Raw genomic sequence first — 18,576 nt, forward strand, 5'->3', positions numbered from 1 at the left:
CTCTAAAAGTAAAAGTAACTTCACTAAAAAATTTGTTGGAAAACTCCCTCTTATTCCAAATAACTTGAATGTTTGATTTATAAATAGCGGGAAAATTTTCCCCCAACAATAAAGTCACTAAAAATTTAAGTAGGAAAACTATTAATAAAATTAAAAGAACATTCAAAACATGCAAATTATATAATAAATATCAACTAAAAGTACAGGTCGATTTGGTTTAGATTATTTTCAATAAGTGTTTATTCGGGTAAAGTAATTAAGCCCTAAATCGATCAGTTAGGTCATTTTGAGTATCAATTAATTTTGATTCGAGTCATTTTGGGTATAGTTCGGGTCGCTTCAGGTCGAGATCAGGCCGGGTCCATTCGGGTTTCGGGTCGGGTCAATTCGAGTATCGGGTCAAATTCGGGTCGGATCAATTCGGGTATCGGGTCAAGTTCGGGTTTACTCCATTTTGAGTCGGGTATGAGTTGGATCGGGTCAGTCGTGTTCAGGTCAATTTCTGATTGACGTTTTCAGGTCAATTTCGAGTCACGGATCGAATCATTTGGATCGGGTCAGGATTGCCAATCTACTATACATACACCTCATAATTAAAAAAAAAAAAAAAAAAAAAAAAACTATACCCATAGACCCATAGTCCCATATTGATATATTCTAGAATAGTCAAAAGTGGACGGATTGAGTAAAGTTATAATGCTAACATGCCAATTTTAAAATCCATGATTCTTTCGTGCATATACTGTACAAAATGCATGAATATATAAATAGAAGTTGTGACATCCACCAAATGACACCACAAACATATCCATCATATTTTTTCTTCATTATTTCTTCTAAGCTAGGCATAACCATGACTTACTACTGTTCTTCAGAGAGCTTAGTATGCACCGATTATCTTGAATTAAACCCAGAAAATGCTAGTTTTTACGATCTTCTTCGCCTTTTATTCTTTAATGAGAGAACTAATCATTTTGTTTGCCCTCCCAAATTCGAACAAGATCTAAAAAGTTTTAACTATAGATGGCTCATTTTTGTTTCAGCTCTTTTGTTTAAGTTGTTTCGATACATGAAGAAACCAATGGCTCATATTGGCTATTTCATTGTAACATGGATGAATCTAATAACGAACAATGGTGGATTGCTCAGATTGTGGCTAAATTTTTTCAAAGGTTAGCAATATAAACATTAATTATTTATTAATGATCATTTCTGTTAATTAGTTTAATTATTAATTATGTTTCACTATCTCAAAGTGTATTAAACGCAGTTTCTGTCTTATCAAAGATTATGTGTAATCTAGTTTTTTATTTTCTTTTTTTTTTTGGTTCCTCTCCCGATTGATAATAGGAAGAGAAAGAAAGAACAAAAGAAAATGAAGGGAGCATATTGTTATGCATGCAAGTTGCAAAAATATACATGGGGCCGATGTGGCGTAAGTAAACACTTTCATGGGGTATAAGGGAGTAAAATCAATTGTCAAAAACAAAGCAAAAGTGTTAAAAAAGGAAAAAAAGAAAGAATGGAGTTTATAATCACAATTTTGTGTTTTGGTTATCTAAAATAAACTTCACTCTCTTTTTTCCACTCTAATATTATTTGGGAAATTTATCATGTATTTACACTTTCATGTCATGTGTTCATGTTACAATAAAAATTTGGTCAATGTTATAAAAATAAGTACTTCGTAACATGATATTCATCCTCAATTAATTATTGTCAATGTATTCTATTTTGATCAATCTACAAAAAAAAGCCTACTCTGCACACCAAATTATCATCAAATCTTAATATGCATATACATGCTCAAACTTAATTAAATGGATAATAATTTAAGAACAACGGGAGTGTTTTTAAAGAGAAATAAATAAAACACGTAACTTTAGGAAAAAGTATAAGATAAACGTTAAAATGTCAAACATTATTCGATGTATAAATCTTGTTGTGACTTCCAAATAAGAGTACTCTCCTAGAATATGTAATTATTGCACATACAGTCATACTTAACCCTTGCGGCTAACATAACCATAATGGTAATTACTAGCTATTAAACGTTACAACAATGAATTTCATCAAAAAAAATTAAATAAATAAATAAATAAATAAAAATAAAATACCGTAACACATTATTTAAATTTCTGTATACTGCCAAGGATCAACTAGATCGATTGTGTAATTAGAGATTAATTTATTCATTAATAATTAAAATGGATTCAATTCATAATTCATAAATCTAAAAGATTAGGTTAAATCTGTATAATCATCTAATCAACAGACAATACTCCCCAGATGGGATCCAATTGGTATTTGGTAGCATATGAATCAAAAATATTTGCTGATGATAATGAAGGTTTAGGCCAGCTATTAAATTAATTTAACTAATAATAACAACCGTGAAATACATAATTATGTCCCCCCTAAGTTAGTGAATTAATAATATTGATCAATTAAATAATTAAATTTATTGTCACTAACTGAGGTCTATGTTAAGTAAGTATCCTAGCTTGTGCTAATTACAATTATTTTACCGCATGTTTATAATACACAATCACTTGGCACACCTAAGGGTAGTTTGGGTATGGCCGTATGGGTGTTCGATTTAGGAGGTTAAGAAAGGTCCTATAAAGTTATTATAGATCGCAAAATGAGAAGATGGAGGGATAATCCCTCCATCTCCCCCCCCCCCCAAGTGATTGGGGGTTCGATTCTTCACCCAGCCTTCTAATACTGTGATAGGGTGAAGGGCCCATTCCGTATCTTGTTATTATAGACATATGTAATTAGTAAAGGACGTGGGTGACAAATGTTCCATCATAATTTAAAAAGTTAAAAAATCATGCATTTATGTGATAGTGATATTTTATGAAGTTAGAGTTTTAACCCTTCCCTTCACACATAAGACCCCTTCTATTATCAATGTGGGATAATCACAAATTATGTTATTATACTTAATTATACAGTTTAGTTTATTATACATGAACTCTTATTAATAAGAAATTATTGATGTATACGACATACACTGATATACCTACATCATTTTTAATTTACATATATTAATATTTTGTTTGAAAAATCTTATGAAATTGGACAGGAAAAGTGCATATGCCAAAAGAGTCAAGCGAGACATATAGATCAATTATAGCACTTCTTGATCCAAGAGCGGATTTGGACCCAAGAATTCAACCGGGGCATGCCAATTATGAGGCTTCACTCTCTTGGATGGCTGCTAAGTTATCCTATGAAAATTCAGCCTTCATTAAAAATGTTGTTGAGGACAACTGGAAGGTATTGTACACTTTTTTGATGTTGGCATCGGTTTAATGTTAATTAGCTTATACATACTCATGTAATCATGTATGATTAGATATTTCAAGGGAATCCACACCTTTGTGTCTCAATTAGGGGGGGTACCCGATCGAGTCCGAATTCGGTTACCATTAAATTGGTTTAGAACTTATGGTCTCAAGACCAGAACTAGTAGATATCGGTACGGTGCTAGTACCGAGTAGCTTGAAATCTTTTTATACTCCCTTCGTCCTTTAATTACATGCCTATTTTTCTATATTATGTGAGTAATAAATGCTAGAAATAGGCATTTAATAAAGGGATGAATGGGGTAAAAATTAATTTAAGTTAATTAATTTGTCTAAAATTATGTGTCACTCAAATACCAATTTTATACTTCTTAGTTTCTGTCGCCATCTTTTAATATTCTTATATTGACATCTAATTATGTCTAATATTTAACAGATGGAGCTATTAGGGGATTACAACTTTCGAAATGGTAAGCATTATTAAAGCAGTAGATGAATATGTTTTTTTGTTATCCATTGTGCTTTCTTTTACTTCAAGGGCGGATTTAGGATTATTAAGTTAGTGAGCACTTCAAATTATCAATTCAATATATTCATCTTCTATTTTTCTTTTTAAATATAATAAATTTTGAAAATGGTGCGATATGTGCCGCCCAAAACAATACCCTTACTACATCCCCTATAACGAAGGGTACTACACGAACAATAATACCCTGAAAATTTTTATTTGCACCAATTAATTAATTTGCCAATCATTTGTTGTAGATTTCCAAGCGAACAATTCTACAGACGCATTCATGGCGCGCAACATAAGCAAGGACAAAGACACAATAGTGGTGGCATTTAGAGGCACAAACCCCTTCGATACAGACGACTGTTGCGCTGACATTGATATCTCTTGGTTTAAGCTAACGAAAGTAGGAAAAGTTCACGGTGGATTCATGAAAGCATTAGGCCTTCAAAACACTAAATCCGGTGTCGGATGGCCAAAAGAGATGGAAATGGGCGATGAACAACAACAGTTTGCATATTATAAAATTCGACAAGTCCTTCGAAACATTATTCAAGAGAACAAGAACGCAAAATTTATAGTAGCGGGACATAGTTTGGGTGGTGCATTAGCGATTCTATTCGCTAGTGTTTTAATATTACATGAAGAGAAAGAATTGCTTGATAGATTGGAGGGAGTTTATACATTTGGACAACCAAGGGTGGGAGATGAAGAATTTGGAGATTTTATGAAGAAGCAATTAAAGACCTACAATGTGAAATATTGTAGGTATGTTTATTGCAATGATATGGTTCCTAGACTTCCTTATGATAACAAGACCCTCTTGTTTAAGCATTTCGGCTCGTGCCTCTATTATGATAGTTTCTACCAAGGAAGGGTAAATTTCTCCATCTTTCTTTATCATTTTTACATTTGCATGTTTGCACGAACATGAGTATTTATTTGTTTTTTTTTCAAAGAGCGTCCACCGTGATAAATTAACCCCAATATCTCTAATTAACTAGACTGACTTGGTGCATATTAAAACAACTTTGAAGTGTGAAGATATCTCTAAATATTCCTATATATAATAGAGCAAATTTCCATTGATTTTAATAATATGCATCATGAAGTAAATACACGCATATACCATGAATTATTTATAACTTTTTTTTTTTTTACAATGTATGAATAAAAAGTCATATGACATTTAGATATGAAGTCTGAATCTAACAAATACATTTATGATTTTGAAAATATATCATATGGACATTTCTTTTGACATGTTTGTTATGTTATGGATGATTGTAGGAATTGAAAGTGGAGCTAAATAAGAACTATATATCATTGGCGTGGATGATACCAAAGTTCATGAATGCATGTTGGGAGCTAATTAGGAGTTTCATACTTACACATATGAAATGGGGCCCAGATTACAAAGAATGTTGGTTTCAAGTTATTCATCGGGTGATTGGGCTCGTTATCCCAGGCCTTTCGGCCCATGGCCCACAAGATTACACAAACTTAATTCGATTGGGCCGCATGGCTGAACATCATCACCATGAAAATTCAATTAAATGAATATTAATCAACTAATTATTTTTTGGCACAAGAATAAGTTATACACCTAAAAGAATAGGCAACTTATGATCGTGCTTGATGCCTTGGTATTAATGTTGAAATTACTTTTTGTGTAGGAATTGGCAAATTGTTTTGGGCAACTATGATGATTTTTTAATGATATGTTGTGTTTTGTGTATATTATTTGGCTTATTTTTAGTTAGTTTTGTTAGTTTAGTTGAGTATGTGAGTCCGTTTCGGCGTATTTTGCTTTAGTTTGGATAATTTGATGCTTTTATGGGTAGTTGTGTTGTTTTTGATGAATTTCAGGAATAATGGAACTAATTTGGATGAGTTATGGATCCATGAAGTAAGCCAAGGCCCATGAAGTTGAAGAATTGAAGAAAAGGCCCTTTTAGAGGTAGGCACGGCCGTGCCTACTATGAGGCACGTCTGTGCTTCTGAGTATACAGCAGTGCCTTACTGAAGACCCTAGGCACGTCCATGCCTAGCAAAGGGGCACATCCGTGCCCAGGTAAAGAAGCAGGCACGTCCGTCCCCAGCAGTCAGGCACGTCTGTGCCTGGAAGACAGACTCAGCAGCGTTTTTATTTTTAGAGAGGCACGTCCGTGTCTCACACTAGGCACGTCCGTGCCTCCTGGAATTTCAGTGCCGCCAAACTTAGGAGTTAAATCTTATCTTTTTAGGTTTGTTTATAAAACTTTTAGCCGTGTTTTGAGGACAATTAATTAATTAAGCCTTGTTTTTATTTTTATTTTTTATTATTCTCTCCTTAAGAACTAGTTCTCCATTATTATTTTCCAAGTTTTTGTAATTCAAGATTCAAGATTCAAGCTTTCTACTTTCAATTCTATTCAAGATTTGGTATTTATTTTTCATCCTTTGTTATTTAATTATGTTTTCATTATTTATTATTATTTTTGTTTCTTTAATCATGTGTGAGTAGATTCTTTAATTCAAGGTCTAGTGTAGCCCTATTATTATTGATGCATGAATTAAATCTTTAAATTCTTTAATAACTTTAACAATTGAATTGCTAAATTGATTGTGATTATGCCAATGCTAGGTTAGACGTAACTATAGTATTGCTATTATTCCATTGTTTTTATCACGGCGAGAGTTGGGTATAAACGGATTTGAGTAAATCAATTTAGGGTTTGATTCTCAACACGAGAGTAGTTGGGTTTGATAATTGGGAAGTGAGAGTAATGTGTTTAATGTCTTTAATATGCATGATACCATGAGAATAGGATTGATTGTATGTTAGGGAAGCCATTGATACTCGAGAGAGATCCTTGGTATTTATTAGGGTTTACTTTTCCCCGTTCGATTGAAATCGTATGTTAAGGGTAGAATTACAATTGTATCGATAATAATTGTGGTGAAACTAGATCTTGGATGTTTTAAGTACTTGATTTAATCATCTTATTTAGTTTATTTTCGAATTCTTCTCATACTTAGTTCCTTAGATAATTGATTATAATTGATTCTTTCTTAGTAGAAATTCGAGTCTATTTAATTATTTTTGAACCTTAGTCTCTTGGGATCCGACCCTTACTTGCCAGTCAACATTAGTATTGGTCTGTTAGGTTATTTTTGATAGGTACGCGACACGCCTACCAAATTTTGGCGCCGTTGCCGGGGACTAACGGTTTCATTAGATTAATTGTGATTCATTTTTGCTAGGCTTATTTCGTTGCTTCGGCTATTTTCTCTTGTGTTTTTGATACTCTTTCTCTAGTTTTCTTGTTGCATGCCCACACGAAGCTCCGGTTTGGAAGATCTAGTACCTTTTGATTCTGAAATCGAAGCAACCGCAAGAAGACGAGCAGGTAGAAGAAGAAGGAGAAATCAAACCAATAGAAATATGGTAGACCAACCAACGAAATCCCTCTTGGAGTACGGTATTCCTGATACGACTACCGGAGTCCTTTCAAGCATCATAAGACCACCAGTCACGGCTCAGCACTTCGAGCTCAAGCCACAGTTCATACAGTTCATCTCCAATGATTCATTCGCAGGGCTACCACATGATTGCCCCGTAAGTCATATAGATAACTTTCTGGAGAAATGTGATACTATGAAGTTGAATGGTGTTACAGATGATGCAATCAGACTATGCCTTTTCCCCTTCTCACTTCGAGACAGGGCAAAGGAGTGGTTAAGAGATGAAGGCACTGGCTCGTTCGATACATGGGACAAGTTAGTGAAGGCCTTCCTAGTGAAGTTTTTAGGGAATGAGAAGACTGCAAGATTGAGGAATGACCTACAAACTTTTAAGCAGTCAGATGATGAGTCTCTCTATGAGGCTTGGAGAAGATTTAAAAGATTGCAGAGACAATGCCCTCACCATGGCATTCCAGATTGGATTTTGATGCAGACCTTTTACAATGGCATGACTCATGAGTTCCGTATTTACATAGATGCTGCGTCAGGAGGTTCTCTCTTGACAAAGAACCCCACTGAAGCTAGGGAGCTCATAGAGAAGATGGCGGCTAATGATAACTATCATCCTGGAGGCCGAAACACTGTGAAAAAGGGAGGTAAACTTGATGTTGATGCTTTAACTATGCTAACTAGATCTGTGCAGGCACTAACAAGCAGGTTTGATAAGTTCCAAGCAGGAACTTCTAACACCCCACAGGAGTTGTGTCAGTTATGTAATGTGCTGGGTCATGTTGCTCCAGATTGCCCACAGATTTCGCAGAATACGGAAGAGATGTCAATCGAGCAAGCCAATGCTTTCTACTCCTCCAACCCAAAGAGACCTTATGACCCTTATTCCAACACCTACAATGAAGGATGGAAACACCATCCTAACTTCTCATACAAAAATTCCCAAGCACAACAAAACCCTCCACCACCACCTCCACCCAACACCTACAACCAACCACCACCTGGTTTCCAACAGAAAACAACCAATGCCCAACAACCAATGCAACAACAACCTCAGAAATCAAGCCTAGAGGTGACATTAGAGAGCTTTATAACCGCAACAAACAATGCCATCCAACATCAAAATAGCTCTATCCAACAGTTGCAGGCTCAGGGTAAACTTATGGAGAATCAGATAAGCCAATTGGCCAACCAATTTAGCCAAGCCCTAAAGACTCCAGGAACCTTCCCGGGCCAGACTGAACAATCTCAAAAAGGCCAAATGAATGTCGTCACCCTGAGGAGTGGAAAGCAGTTGGAAGATCCTCCTACCAAGGAGCCATCAAGAGAGGTCATTGAAGAAGTGAGTGCAAGTGAGAAGGAAGTGGAGGATGCTAGGGTCGAGGAAGCATCAAAGGAAGCACCACCAAAGCCACCTTCTCCATATATGCCTAAGGTTCCTTTTCCTCAAAGATTAGCACAAGCTAAACTTGAGAAAAAGTTCAGTAAGTTCCTCGATGTTCTTAAAAAGCTTCATATTAATATTCCATTCCTAGATGCCATATCTGAGATGCCTTCTTATGCAAAATTTTTAAAAGATATGCTATCTAACAAGAGGAAATTAGAAGAGAATACTACAGTTGCTTTGAATGCAGAGTGCAGTGCTATTTTGCAGAACACTCTCCCTGAGAAATTAGGAGATCCAGGTAGCTATTCAATTCCAGTGAAGCTTGGAGATATTGAGATCAACATGGCACTATGTGATCTAGGTGCAAGTGTGAGCCTCATGCCACTGTCTATATGCAAGAAGCTGCAGATGGGTGAACTCAAACCCACACGCATATCTCTGCAACTTGCAGACAGGTCAGTGAAGTTTCCTTTGGGTGTACTTGAGGATGTACCCCTCCGAGTAGGTAAGTTTTTCATCCCATGTGATTTTGTTATGATGGAGATGGATGAGTATGTGAATGTTCCTATCATACTAGGTAGACCTTTCTTAGCTACTGTAGGTGCAATTATAGACATGAAGAAAGGTAAGATTACTTTTGAAGTAGGTGATGAGAAATTGGAATACTCACTTTTGAATGTTATGGGTGCTCCTTCTATGGGAGACACTGTTTGTCAGGTTGATGTGCTCGATGAGCTGCAGAATGAGCAACTTCTCTTGAATCAGAATGATGATGCTCTTGAACAAGTGCGATTAGGGAAGGAAGATGATAATGGAGATTAGCAGTCTAAGGAGTATACCAGGTTACTTGATGAAGCAAGGGCCGATCCAAATCAGAACCCGATCAGAGAGACATTGGAAGCAATGAGTATTGGGGAGAGTTCTAAGCCTCCCGAGGTAGAGCTGAAACCCCTCCCCTCTAACTTAAAATATGCATATCTTGGTCCAAATAATTCATATCCTGTTATTGTCAATGCTGAACTCAAGGACACAGAATTGGAGCAATTGCTCAACGTTCTGAAAACGTATAAAAGTGTCATTGGGTACACCATTGATGATATCAAGGGCATTAATCCTTCTTTCTGTATGCATAAGATCATTCTTGAAAACGATCATGCCTCTTCTGTAGAACCTCAGAGAAGACTTAATCCTAATATGATGGAGGTAGTTAAAAAAGAGGTTCTGAAATTGCTTGCTGCAGGTATAATCTACCCTATCTCTGATAGTATGTGGGTCAGCCCTGTGCAAGTAGTACCAAAGAAGGGAGGTATGACCGTTGTCAAGAATGACAAGGGTGAGCCAATCGCCACTAGAACTGTCACAGGATGGCGAATGTGTATAGATTATAGAAAGTTGAATAAGGCCACCCTGAAGGATCACTTCCCCTTACCTTTTATTGATCAGATGCTTGAAAGGTTGGCAAAACATTCCTTTTTCTGTTACTTGGATGGATATTCAGGTTTCTTTCAAATTCCCATCCATCCCTATGACCAGGAAAAGACTACTTTCACATGTCCATATGGCACCTTTGCATATCGCAGGATGCCATTTGGATTATGTAATGCTCCTGCCACCTTTCAGCGATGTATGATGGCAATTTTCTCAGGACTCATAGAAATCTCTATGGAATTATTTATAGATGATTTCTCTGTCTATGGAACATCTTTCGATGTATGTCTTGAAAATTTGAAAAAGGTGCTCCAAAGATGTAAAGAAGTTAATCTAATCTTAAACTGGGAAAAATGCCATTTTATGGTGCAACAGGGAATTGTCTTAGGTCATGTTGTATCTAACAAGGGTATTGAGGTAGATAAGGCTAAGATACAGGTCATAAAGCGTTTAACCCCTCCGAACTCTGTAAGAGGAGTTCGAAGTTTCCTTGGTCATGCGGGTTTTTACCGTCGTTTTATTAAGGATTTTTCAAAAATTGCTCGACCTCTAACTGAGCTTTTAGCTAAGGATGTTCCTTTTTGTTTTCTCTAATGCTTGTCTTAAGGCTTTCAACAGGTTGAAAGAAGCTTTGATCTCTGCTCTTGTCATGCAACCTCCAGATTGGAGCCTGCCGTTTGAAATCATGTGTGATGCTAGTGACTATGCAGTAGGAGCCGTTTTGGGGCAAAGAAAAGAGAAAAAGCTCCATGCCATTTACTATGCTAGCAAAACTCTTAGTTCTGCTCAAATGAATTATGCCACAACTGAGAAAGAGATGCTAGCTGTAATTTATGCAATTGACAAGTTTCATTCCTATTTGGTTGGTTCTAAAGTTATTATTCATATAGATCATGCAACACTGAGATATTTGATGACCAAGACCCATGCAAAGCCTAGGTTGATTCGATGGATTCTTCAACAGCAGGATTATGACATAGAGATCAAGGATACAAAAGGGACGGAGAATGTTGTTGCAGATTATCTCTCCCGTCTTCTCCTTGACCCCGAGGATGGGGATGAAATCCCTTTTGATGATTCTTTCCATGCCGAACATCTATTAGCTTTGTTGCTGACTGAATCACCTTGGTATGCTGATTTGGCTAATTTCCTTTCCAAAGGTATAAAGCCTCATGGCTACTCCACTCAACAAAGGAAGAAATTCCTCTCTGAGGCAAGGAGACACTTTTGGGAGGATCCCTTCTTGTACAAATTGTGCGCAGACGCAGTGATCAGACGATGCATCCCAGAAAGTGAGGTAAGAAGTGTTATTTCTCATTGCCATGACTTACCATGTGGTGGACATGCGGGTCCCTCAAAGACAACCGCAAAGATCTTGCAGTGCGGTTTTTATTGGCCAACAATGTTCAAAGACGTATATTCCTATGTCAAGGCATGTGATCGATGTCAACGGACGGGCAATATTTCTAGGAAGAATAAGATGCCACTCAACAACATACTCGAGGTCGAGTTGTTTGATGTGTGGGGGATAGACTTCATGGGTCCGTTTCCTTCTTCCTATGGTAACCGATACATCTTAGTAGCCGTTGACTATGTGTCAAAGTGGGTGGAAGCTATTGCTACTCCAACCAACGATGCTCGTGTGGTAAGCAAATTTTTTAAGAAAACTATTTTTCCCCGATTTGGTATCCCACGTGTGTTGATTAGTGACAGGGGGACGCACTTTATGGAGCATCGATTCGAGGCAATGCTGAAAAAGTATGGAGTACAACACCGGTTGGGCATTGGATATCACCCTCAAACCAGTGGCCAAGTTGAAGTATCTAACCGAGAAATCAAGTCTATTCTAGAGAAAACGGTTGCAAGAAAAAGGAAAGATTGGTCCGCTAAGATTAATGATGCATTATGGGCATACCGAACAGCTTTTAAAACGCCAATTGGTACAACCCCATATAGACTTGTGTATGAAAAGGCGTGCCACTTACCAGTCGAGCTAGAACACCGAGCTTTTTAGGCTATTAAAAGTTTAAATTTCGATGCTCAAGAGGCAGGAGAAAAGAGATTATTACAATTAAATGAGCTAGATGAGCTCCGCCTTGAAGCCTATGAAAGTTCAAAGTTGTACAAAGAAAAGACCAAAAGGTGGCATGATAAGGGTCTCGTGAGAAGGGAGTTCAAAGAAGGGGATCAAGTCCTTCTTTTCAACTCTAGGTTGAAATTATTCCCTGGTAAGCTTCGGTCTAGGTGGTCGGGACCGTTCAAGATTAGGAAAGTCTTCCCCTATGGCACTATTGAGTTGGAAAACACAAGAAGGGAACCTTTCAAAGTCAACGAACAGTGAGTGAAGCACTACCGAGTCGGTGATCCCATCGATGAGGGGGTGGATATCACACTCTCGTCCCCATCACTAAGCTCCTGAGAAGCCATACGGTCAAGCTAAAGACCTTATAAACAAGCGCTAAATGGGAGGCAACCCATTCTTGAGTTTTTACTCATTTTTCGTTAATCTTTCTTTTTTATTTTCATTAATTTTTTTTTATTTGATTCCTATGTCTAGTTTTTGTTTTGTTTGTGGTGTTAAATTAGGTGAAAAGTAAGCAAAAAGAAGAAGAAACAAGGAGGAAAAGCGCTAAGAAGAAGGAAAAAGGGAAAAAATTGAAATCTGCAGAGGCACGTCCGTGCCCCTGAGGAGGCACGTCCGTGCCTCTGAGGCAGAATGTTTGGGGGGTTGAATTACTAGAGAGGCACGTCCGTGCCCCCCATTAGGCACGTCCGTGCCTCAGGTTTTCCGTATTCCAGTTTTTTTTAATTACTTTTATTTTCAAAAAAAAAACCCTGGAATAACTAGGCACGTCCGTGCCTCTGAGGCAGAAAGTTCAGAGTTCAGAATTTTGAAAAGGCACGTTCGTGCCCCCCCCACCCAGGCACGTCCGTGCCTCCCTCAAAAATAAGGAGGACACGGGCATGCCTATTTTCTTCACTCCTAAACTCTCACCTCTCAAAATTTCGAAGCTTTCTCTCTCCTCCTTCCCTCACAACATTCGCCCCTCCTCCCTCAATTACTCACTCAATTTCTCAATTTTTTGGCATCAATCTTCAACATTTTCATCTTTCTACTCAATCCTCACACTCCATTAACAACAAAATTCAACCCAAAGCCCAATTTGTGCAATTTTTCAAAGAACCCTAGATTTAAAAATCAATTTGGGGCTTTTTGATTTGAAACTTTTTGAAGCAATTGGGAAGCAAGAAAGGGATTCAAGGTGATTATCGCAACGTTTGTGGATCATTTGCGGGTATCTAACATCCACCACACCTTGGGTAACCCCTTTTATCATACTTTCTCTCTCTAGGTTTTCATGAATAATTTTTTTATAAGTTGCTCATAAAACATTGTTAGAGATTGTTGATTGTGTTTGGTTTGTTCAATTTGTTTTGATATTTGTGATTATGAGTTTGTGTAATGTGATTGAGAAACTAATATTGATTTTGAAGCATTGTTGAAGCATTGTGGATTTTTGTGAGTTTGTGGTTGATTAATTGATTGTTTCTTTGTGTGCTTGATTGATATACATTGCTTGAAAAAATTGAAATCATGGCCTCCTCATACAACCAAAGAATAAATAGGCCTAGGAGCACCTCTTCCAAAAACCTTAGAACCCTTCCCGTACCACAACCTCCTCCCGTACCACTTGCCCATATTCCACCCATTGAGACATTCGGGATTGATTCAAGGGAAATGAGGAATACATGAAGAACTTTCTTTGCCTTAGATCCCGACCCTTAGTGCCTACACGGTTCTTTGACCAAGAGGCTATGGAAACCTTGGGTATGGGAGGTAAGGTCCAACGCATACTTAGCCGGCTAGGATGGAGTGGTTTCTTAGCCAAACATGCCAACACCTACTCCAACATTACATACGAGTTTACCTTGGAAGTCCGTCGTAGACCCGACGGCCACACCCCTAGAGATGTTTCATTCAATTGTCTTGGTGAACGTCACACCCTTACGGTGAGGGAAGTTAATGTCTTGCTAGGCTTCCCCACCTTTGGCCAAATAGGTAGACCAAACTACAGTAGGTTGACTGGCTACAGTGACCTTAACACATGGCGAGATTTGACTGGGCTAGATGACTACGACCCTAGCCACTCTAAGACCTCATGCATCATCCACCCAGCCATGAGACTTATCTGCCAACTCTTTTCCTGGACCCTATTTGCTAGATGTAACACAGGGGGAGTTTGCTCGGCCAAGGAGCTCTATTTTCTATGGCATTTGTTAGCTCACCCCGACCCCACTGAGTATGATGACATGATTAACCCAGGGGCATGGTTTTTAGATCACCTATATAACGTAGCCATGGGGTCCGGGGACATTGCTATAGGTGGTATGCTTTCTTTGTTGGTTGTTGGCTATGTGCAGGATTGGGCAGGTTTGGACCAGTACAGGGTCGGAGGCCCCACCACACTAAGTTTTCAAAGCTTCCAGCAGATGAGCTGGGTGAAGAGACGCCCTCGAAACCAAGGCTACAAGTGGCTAGTCGGTTGTCCTTCTCTACCACGACCGGTTCCCTATGCTTTCCTCCCGAAGCTCGGGATTCCTCCGGTGGCTGGGAGGGATACTTGGATTATCCCTCCTGATTTCGTTTGGCCACCACAGCATATTGAGGGTGTCCCATTGCCTGTGGGGGAGGGAGCCCGGCTGCACGCAGGAGAAGGCCATGCGCACATGGAGGAGGATATCCCAGTTCCATGGCCGCAAGGTCCACCTAGCTTGGAGGAGCAGATTGCCTCCATGAGGGCCGATATGAACCATGTCATGCTTGGCATGGGAGACTTGAGGAGGGATGTCAGTGACACGCAGAGGGCGGTCACGAACCTATCGATGTCCCATGATAGCATGGCGACGACTTTTGGTGACTTGCGAGATCAGCTCGCCACCTTCCAGGCCGAGTTCTATGACATCGGAGGCATGATGCGACATCACTTTCAGGGCGGTCCTAGCACCGACCCGAGGTATGGCTTTCCCCCCACCCCTCCCGATCAGTAGTTTGCTTTCCTTTCCCCTTGGTTATTTGCTTTGTTCTATGCATACATTGAGGACAATGTATGATTTAGCTTGGGGGAGGATTTGCTTTTCACCTTGTATATATTAGATTTATTTCAGTTTTTGGGTAGTTTATTTCTTTCTAGTGTCGAATAATATGCCATTGCATGACTATGCTTCTATGATTATAATCACATATGTGTGTTTTTTTTTTTTAAAAAAAAAAAAAAAAAAAAAAAAAAGAGTTTTTGAAAACCCATTCATTGATGTGCTTGGATTTGAGCTAGGTTGTGGCCAGGATGGTCTCCCCGCTCTACTTATGTGAATAGTTTGTGTACCCGGTGAGAGTATTGAGCCTTATTTGACTGATTTCACTCTACCTCAGTCATGTTTCTTCTTGTGTGATTAGATTGTCCTTCATATAATCGAATTCTTGGTCTTGCTTTTTGACTATTTGAGACTTTATGATGCATGTCGCGAAAAGATGATTGAAATTTCCTTGTAGAAATTAGAGCCTCCACATTTTAGGCCTTCATGTTTTTTTCTTTTTGTTTATATTTATTTTTATTTTACATTCACCAGTAGGTTGAACCAATTTGAGCCATATTAACCCCTTCTTGATACCCTACATTTAAAGCTTTAGAGCTATTTTTCTAGGTTTATTTTGAAGGTGTTTTACATTTGTTAAGCTCTATGAGTGTGAATGATGTTGAAAAAACGAAAAAAAATGAAAAAATGAAAAGAAAAAAAAAAGAGAAAAGAAAAAGAGAAAAAAAAAAGAGAAAACAAAGAAAACAAAGAGAAAAGAAGGGAGATTATGAGAAAGAAAAAAAAAAGAAAAAAAAAAGGGAAGAAAAGAAATATGGTCTTAAAGGCCCTTGAAAAAATAGAGAAGTCTTCCATTTTATTTTTATTTAATCCCTTCCTCTTTGTGTGGAAAAAAAAAAGGAAGGAAAGAATAAAGGGCTATGTTTATAATTGTATGGAGCTGGAGGAAATAAGGTTGGATTGAACCCGACATTTGAATGTGTAGTGGGATTAGGATTTGTTTTATTTTGAGCACCACATTCCCAAAATACGTCGTCTAACCCTTATTTACCGAGCTTACCTAATATGGATTTCATGATTTTCGTGTTTGCATCAATCACTAAAAGTGGAGAAAGTCACACTGCAAGCCTAAAGAGGCCGGTTGTGTGAAGTTGATATGCATGCTATGCTTAGGTTGAGTGGCTTCATATTTCATCCCCGAAAACACATGAGCGTTATTGTTTTTATTTTTCACAACTAAAGTGAGAACTATTCATGTTTGTGTGATTAGGTATGGGGAGATGTGTGGTAAGATTGGTTGTCAAGTCCAAGTATATGAGATGAATGGTGGTTTTTGTGCATGTTGACTCTTGATTTTGTTTTTTATCGTGGTTTTGAACTTGATGGCACATTGTGATTGTTTGAGGAGTTGTCATTCTCCTCCCTTGTGATTCATGGTTAAATGCTTGAGGACAAGCATTAGTTTAGCTTGGGGAGTTTGATATGTCGTATTTTGTGTATATTATTTGGCTTATTTTTAATTAGTTTTGTTAGTTTAGTTAATTATGTGAGTCCGTTTTGGCGTATTTTGCTTTAGTTTGGATAATTCGATGCTTTTATGGGTAGTTGTGTTGTTTTTGATGAATTTAAGGAATAATGGAACTAATTTGGATGAGTTATGGATCCATGAAGTAAGCCAATGCCCATGAAGTGAAGAATTGAAGAAAAGGCCCTTTTAGAGGTAGGCACGGTCGTGCCTACTATGAGGCACGTCCGTGCTTCTGAGTATACAGCAGCACCTTACTGAAGACCCTAGGCACGTCCGTGCCTAGCAAAGGGGCACGTCCGTGCCCAGCAGTCAGGCACGTCTGTGCCTGGAAGATAGACTCAGCAGCGTTTTTATTTTTAGAGAGGCACGTCCGTGTCTCACACTAGGCACGTCCGTGCCTCCTGGAATTTCAGTGCGCCAAACTTAGGAGTTAAATCTTATCTTTTTAGGTTTGTTTATAAACCTTTTAGCCGTGTTTTGAGGACAATTAATTAATTAAGCCTTGTTTTTATTTTTTTTTATTATTCTCTCCTTAAGAACTAGTTCTCCATTATTATTTTTCAAGTTTTTGTAATTCAAGATTCAAGATTCAAGCTTTCTACTTTCAATTCTATTCAAGATTTGGTATTTATTTTTCATCCTTTGTTATTTAATTATGTTTTCATTATTTATTATTGTTTTTGTTTCTTTAATCATGTGTGAGTAGATTCTTTAATTCAAGGTCTAGTGTAGCCCTATTATTATTGATGCATGAATTAAATCTTTAAATTCTTTAATAACTTTAACAATTGAATTGCTAAATTAATTGTGATTATGCCAATGCTAGGTTAGACGTAACTATAGTATTGCGATTATTCCATTGTTTTTATCACGGCGAGAATTGGGTATAAACGGATTTGAGTAAATCAATTTAGGGTTTGATTCTCAACACGAGAGTAGTTGGGTTTGATAATTGGGAAGTGAGAGTAATGTGTTTAATGTATTTAATATGCATGATACCATGAGAATAGGATTGATTGTATGTTAGGGAATCCATTGATACTCGAGAGAGATCCTTGGTATTTATTAGGGCTTACTTTTCCCCGTTCGATTGAAATCGTATGTTAAGGGTAGAATTACAATTGCATCGATAATAATTGTGGTTAAACTAGATCTTGGATGTTTTAAGTACTTGATTTAATCATCTTATTTAGTTTATTTTCGAATTCTTCTCATACTTAGTTCCTTAGATAATTGATTATAATTGATTCTTGCTTAGTAGAAATTCGAGTCTATTTAATTATTTTTGAACCTTAGTCTCTTGGGATCCGACCCTTACTTGCCAGTCAACATTAGTATTGGTCTGCTAGGTTATTTTTGATAGGTACGCGACACGCCTACCATTTAGGGTTATTTTTATTTTGTAATGTCATTTTATTATGGGGTAATGGTTCGTCTTTTATTGAAGCATTAGCATGTTATTTATAATATTCGGTGATCACATAAAATACATGTTACATATGCGTCCGAAGATTAATCCAAATAAAACCGATAGTTTATATATATGGAGTACAAATCAAATTAGTTGATCAAACTCTAATAATTGTGAGAATGTGATCCAATTGTGATATAAAATTCATTGTATTATATATTGATCAAACTCTAAATAATGTGTAATTTATTGTTATAAATGTAAATTATGTACCTATAAATTAGATAAGTAAAAAAAATGATGTAAGGAACAACACGTCTCAGAGGAAAAAAAAAAAAAAGGAGAGATTAAACTCTAATACTACTATTACTCACTTGTACTTGTATTATAATTTATGTATTGAGCTTTGCTTTTTGTATGTCATGGATAACTTACAAAATCTCTATT

The 18,576-nt window shown here is 37.4% G+C and overlaps 2 protein-coding genes across 2 annotated transcripts; both read left to right on the forward strand.

The window, feature by feature from the left end:
- The first annotated feature begins 607 nt into the window (after nt 1-607).
- LOC110730523 lies at nt 608-6,038 on the forward strand. Its single transcript, XM_021910322.1, has 5 exons — nt 608-1,172; nt 3,092-3,285; nt 3,751-3,784; nt 4,080-4,702; nt 5,116-6,038. Exons 1-5 carry the CDS (start codon nt 752-754, stop codon nt 5,383-5,385), a joined length of 1,542 nt encoding a protein of 513 aa, XP_021766014.1. The 5' UTR covers nt 608-751; the 3' UTR covers nt 5,386-6,038.
- Nucleotides 6,039-7,252: 1,214 nt separating this feature from the next.
- Nucleotides 7,253-9,490, forward strand: LOC110730624. The gene has a single exon (XM_021910444.1). It carries the CDS (start codon nt 7,253-7,255, stop codon nt 9,488-9,490), a length of 2,238 nt encoding a protein of 745 aa, XP_021766136.1.
- Nucleotides 9,491-18,576: the final 9,086 nt, after the last annotated feature.

The sequence above is a fragment of the Chenopodium quinoa genome, unplaced genomic scaffold (assembly GCF_001683475.1).
Source record: "Chenopodium quinoa cultivar QQ74 unplaced genomic scaffold, ASM168347v1, whole genome shotgun sequence".
In the NCBI taxonomy this organism is placed as follows: domain Eukaryota; kingdom Viridiplantae; phylum Streptophyta; class Magnoliopsida; order Caryophyllales; family Amaranthaceae; genus Chenopodium; species Chenopodium quinoa.

What these genes read in the sequence shown, in the direction of transcription:
- LOC110730523 (XM_021910322.1), top strand. Translation starts at nt 752, where the DNA reads ATGCATGAATATATAAATAGAAGTTGTGACATCCACCAAATGACACCA. An exon ending in TTGTTGAGGACAACTGGAAG is followed by an intron (nt 3,286 to 3,750) that starts GTATTGTACACT and finishes AATATTTAACAG; the next exon opens with ATGGAGCTATTAGGGGATTA. An exon ending in GGATTACAACTTTCGAAATG is followed by an intron (nt 3,785 to 4,079) that starts GTAAGCATTATT and finishes CATTTGTTGTAG; the next exon opens with ATTTCCAAGCGAACAATTCT.
- LOC110730624 (XM_021910444.1), top strand. Translation starts at nt 7,253, where the DNA reads ATGGTAGACCAACCAACGAAATCCCTCTTGGAGTACGGTATTCCTGAT.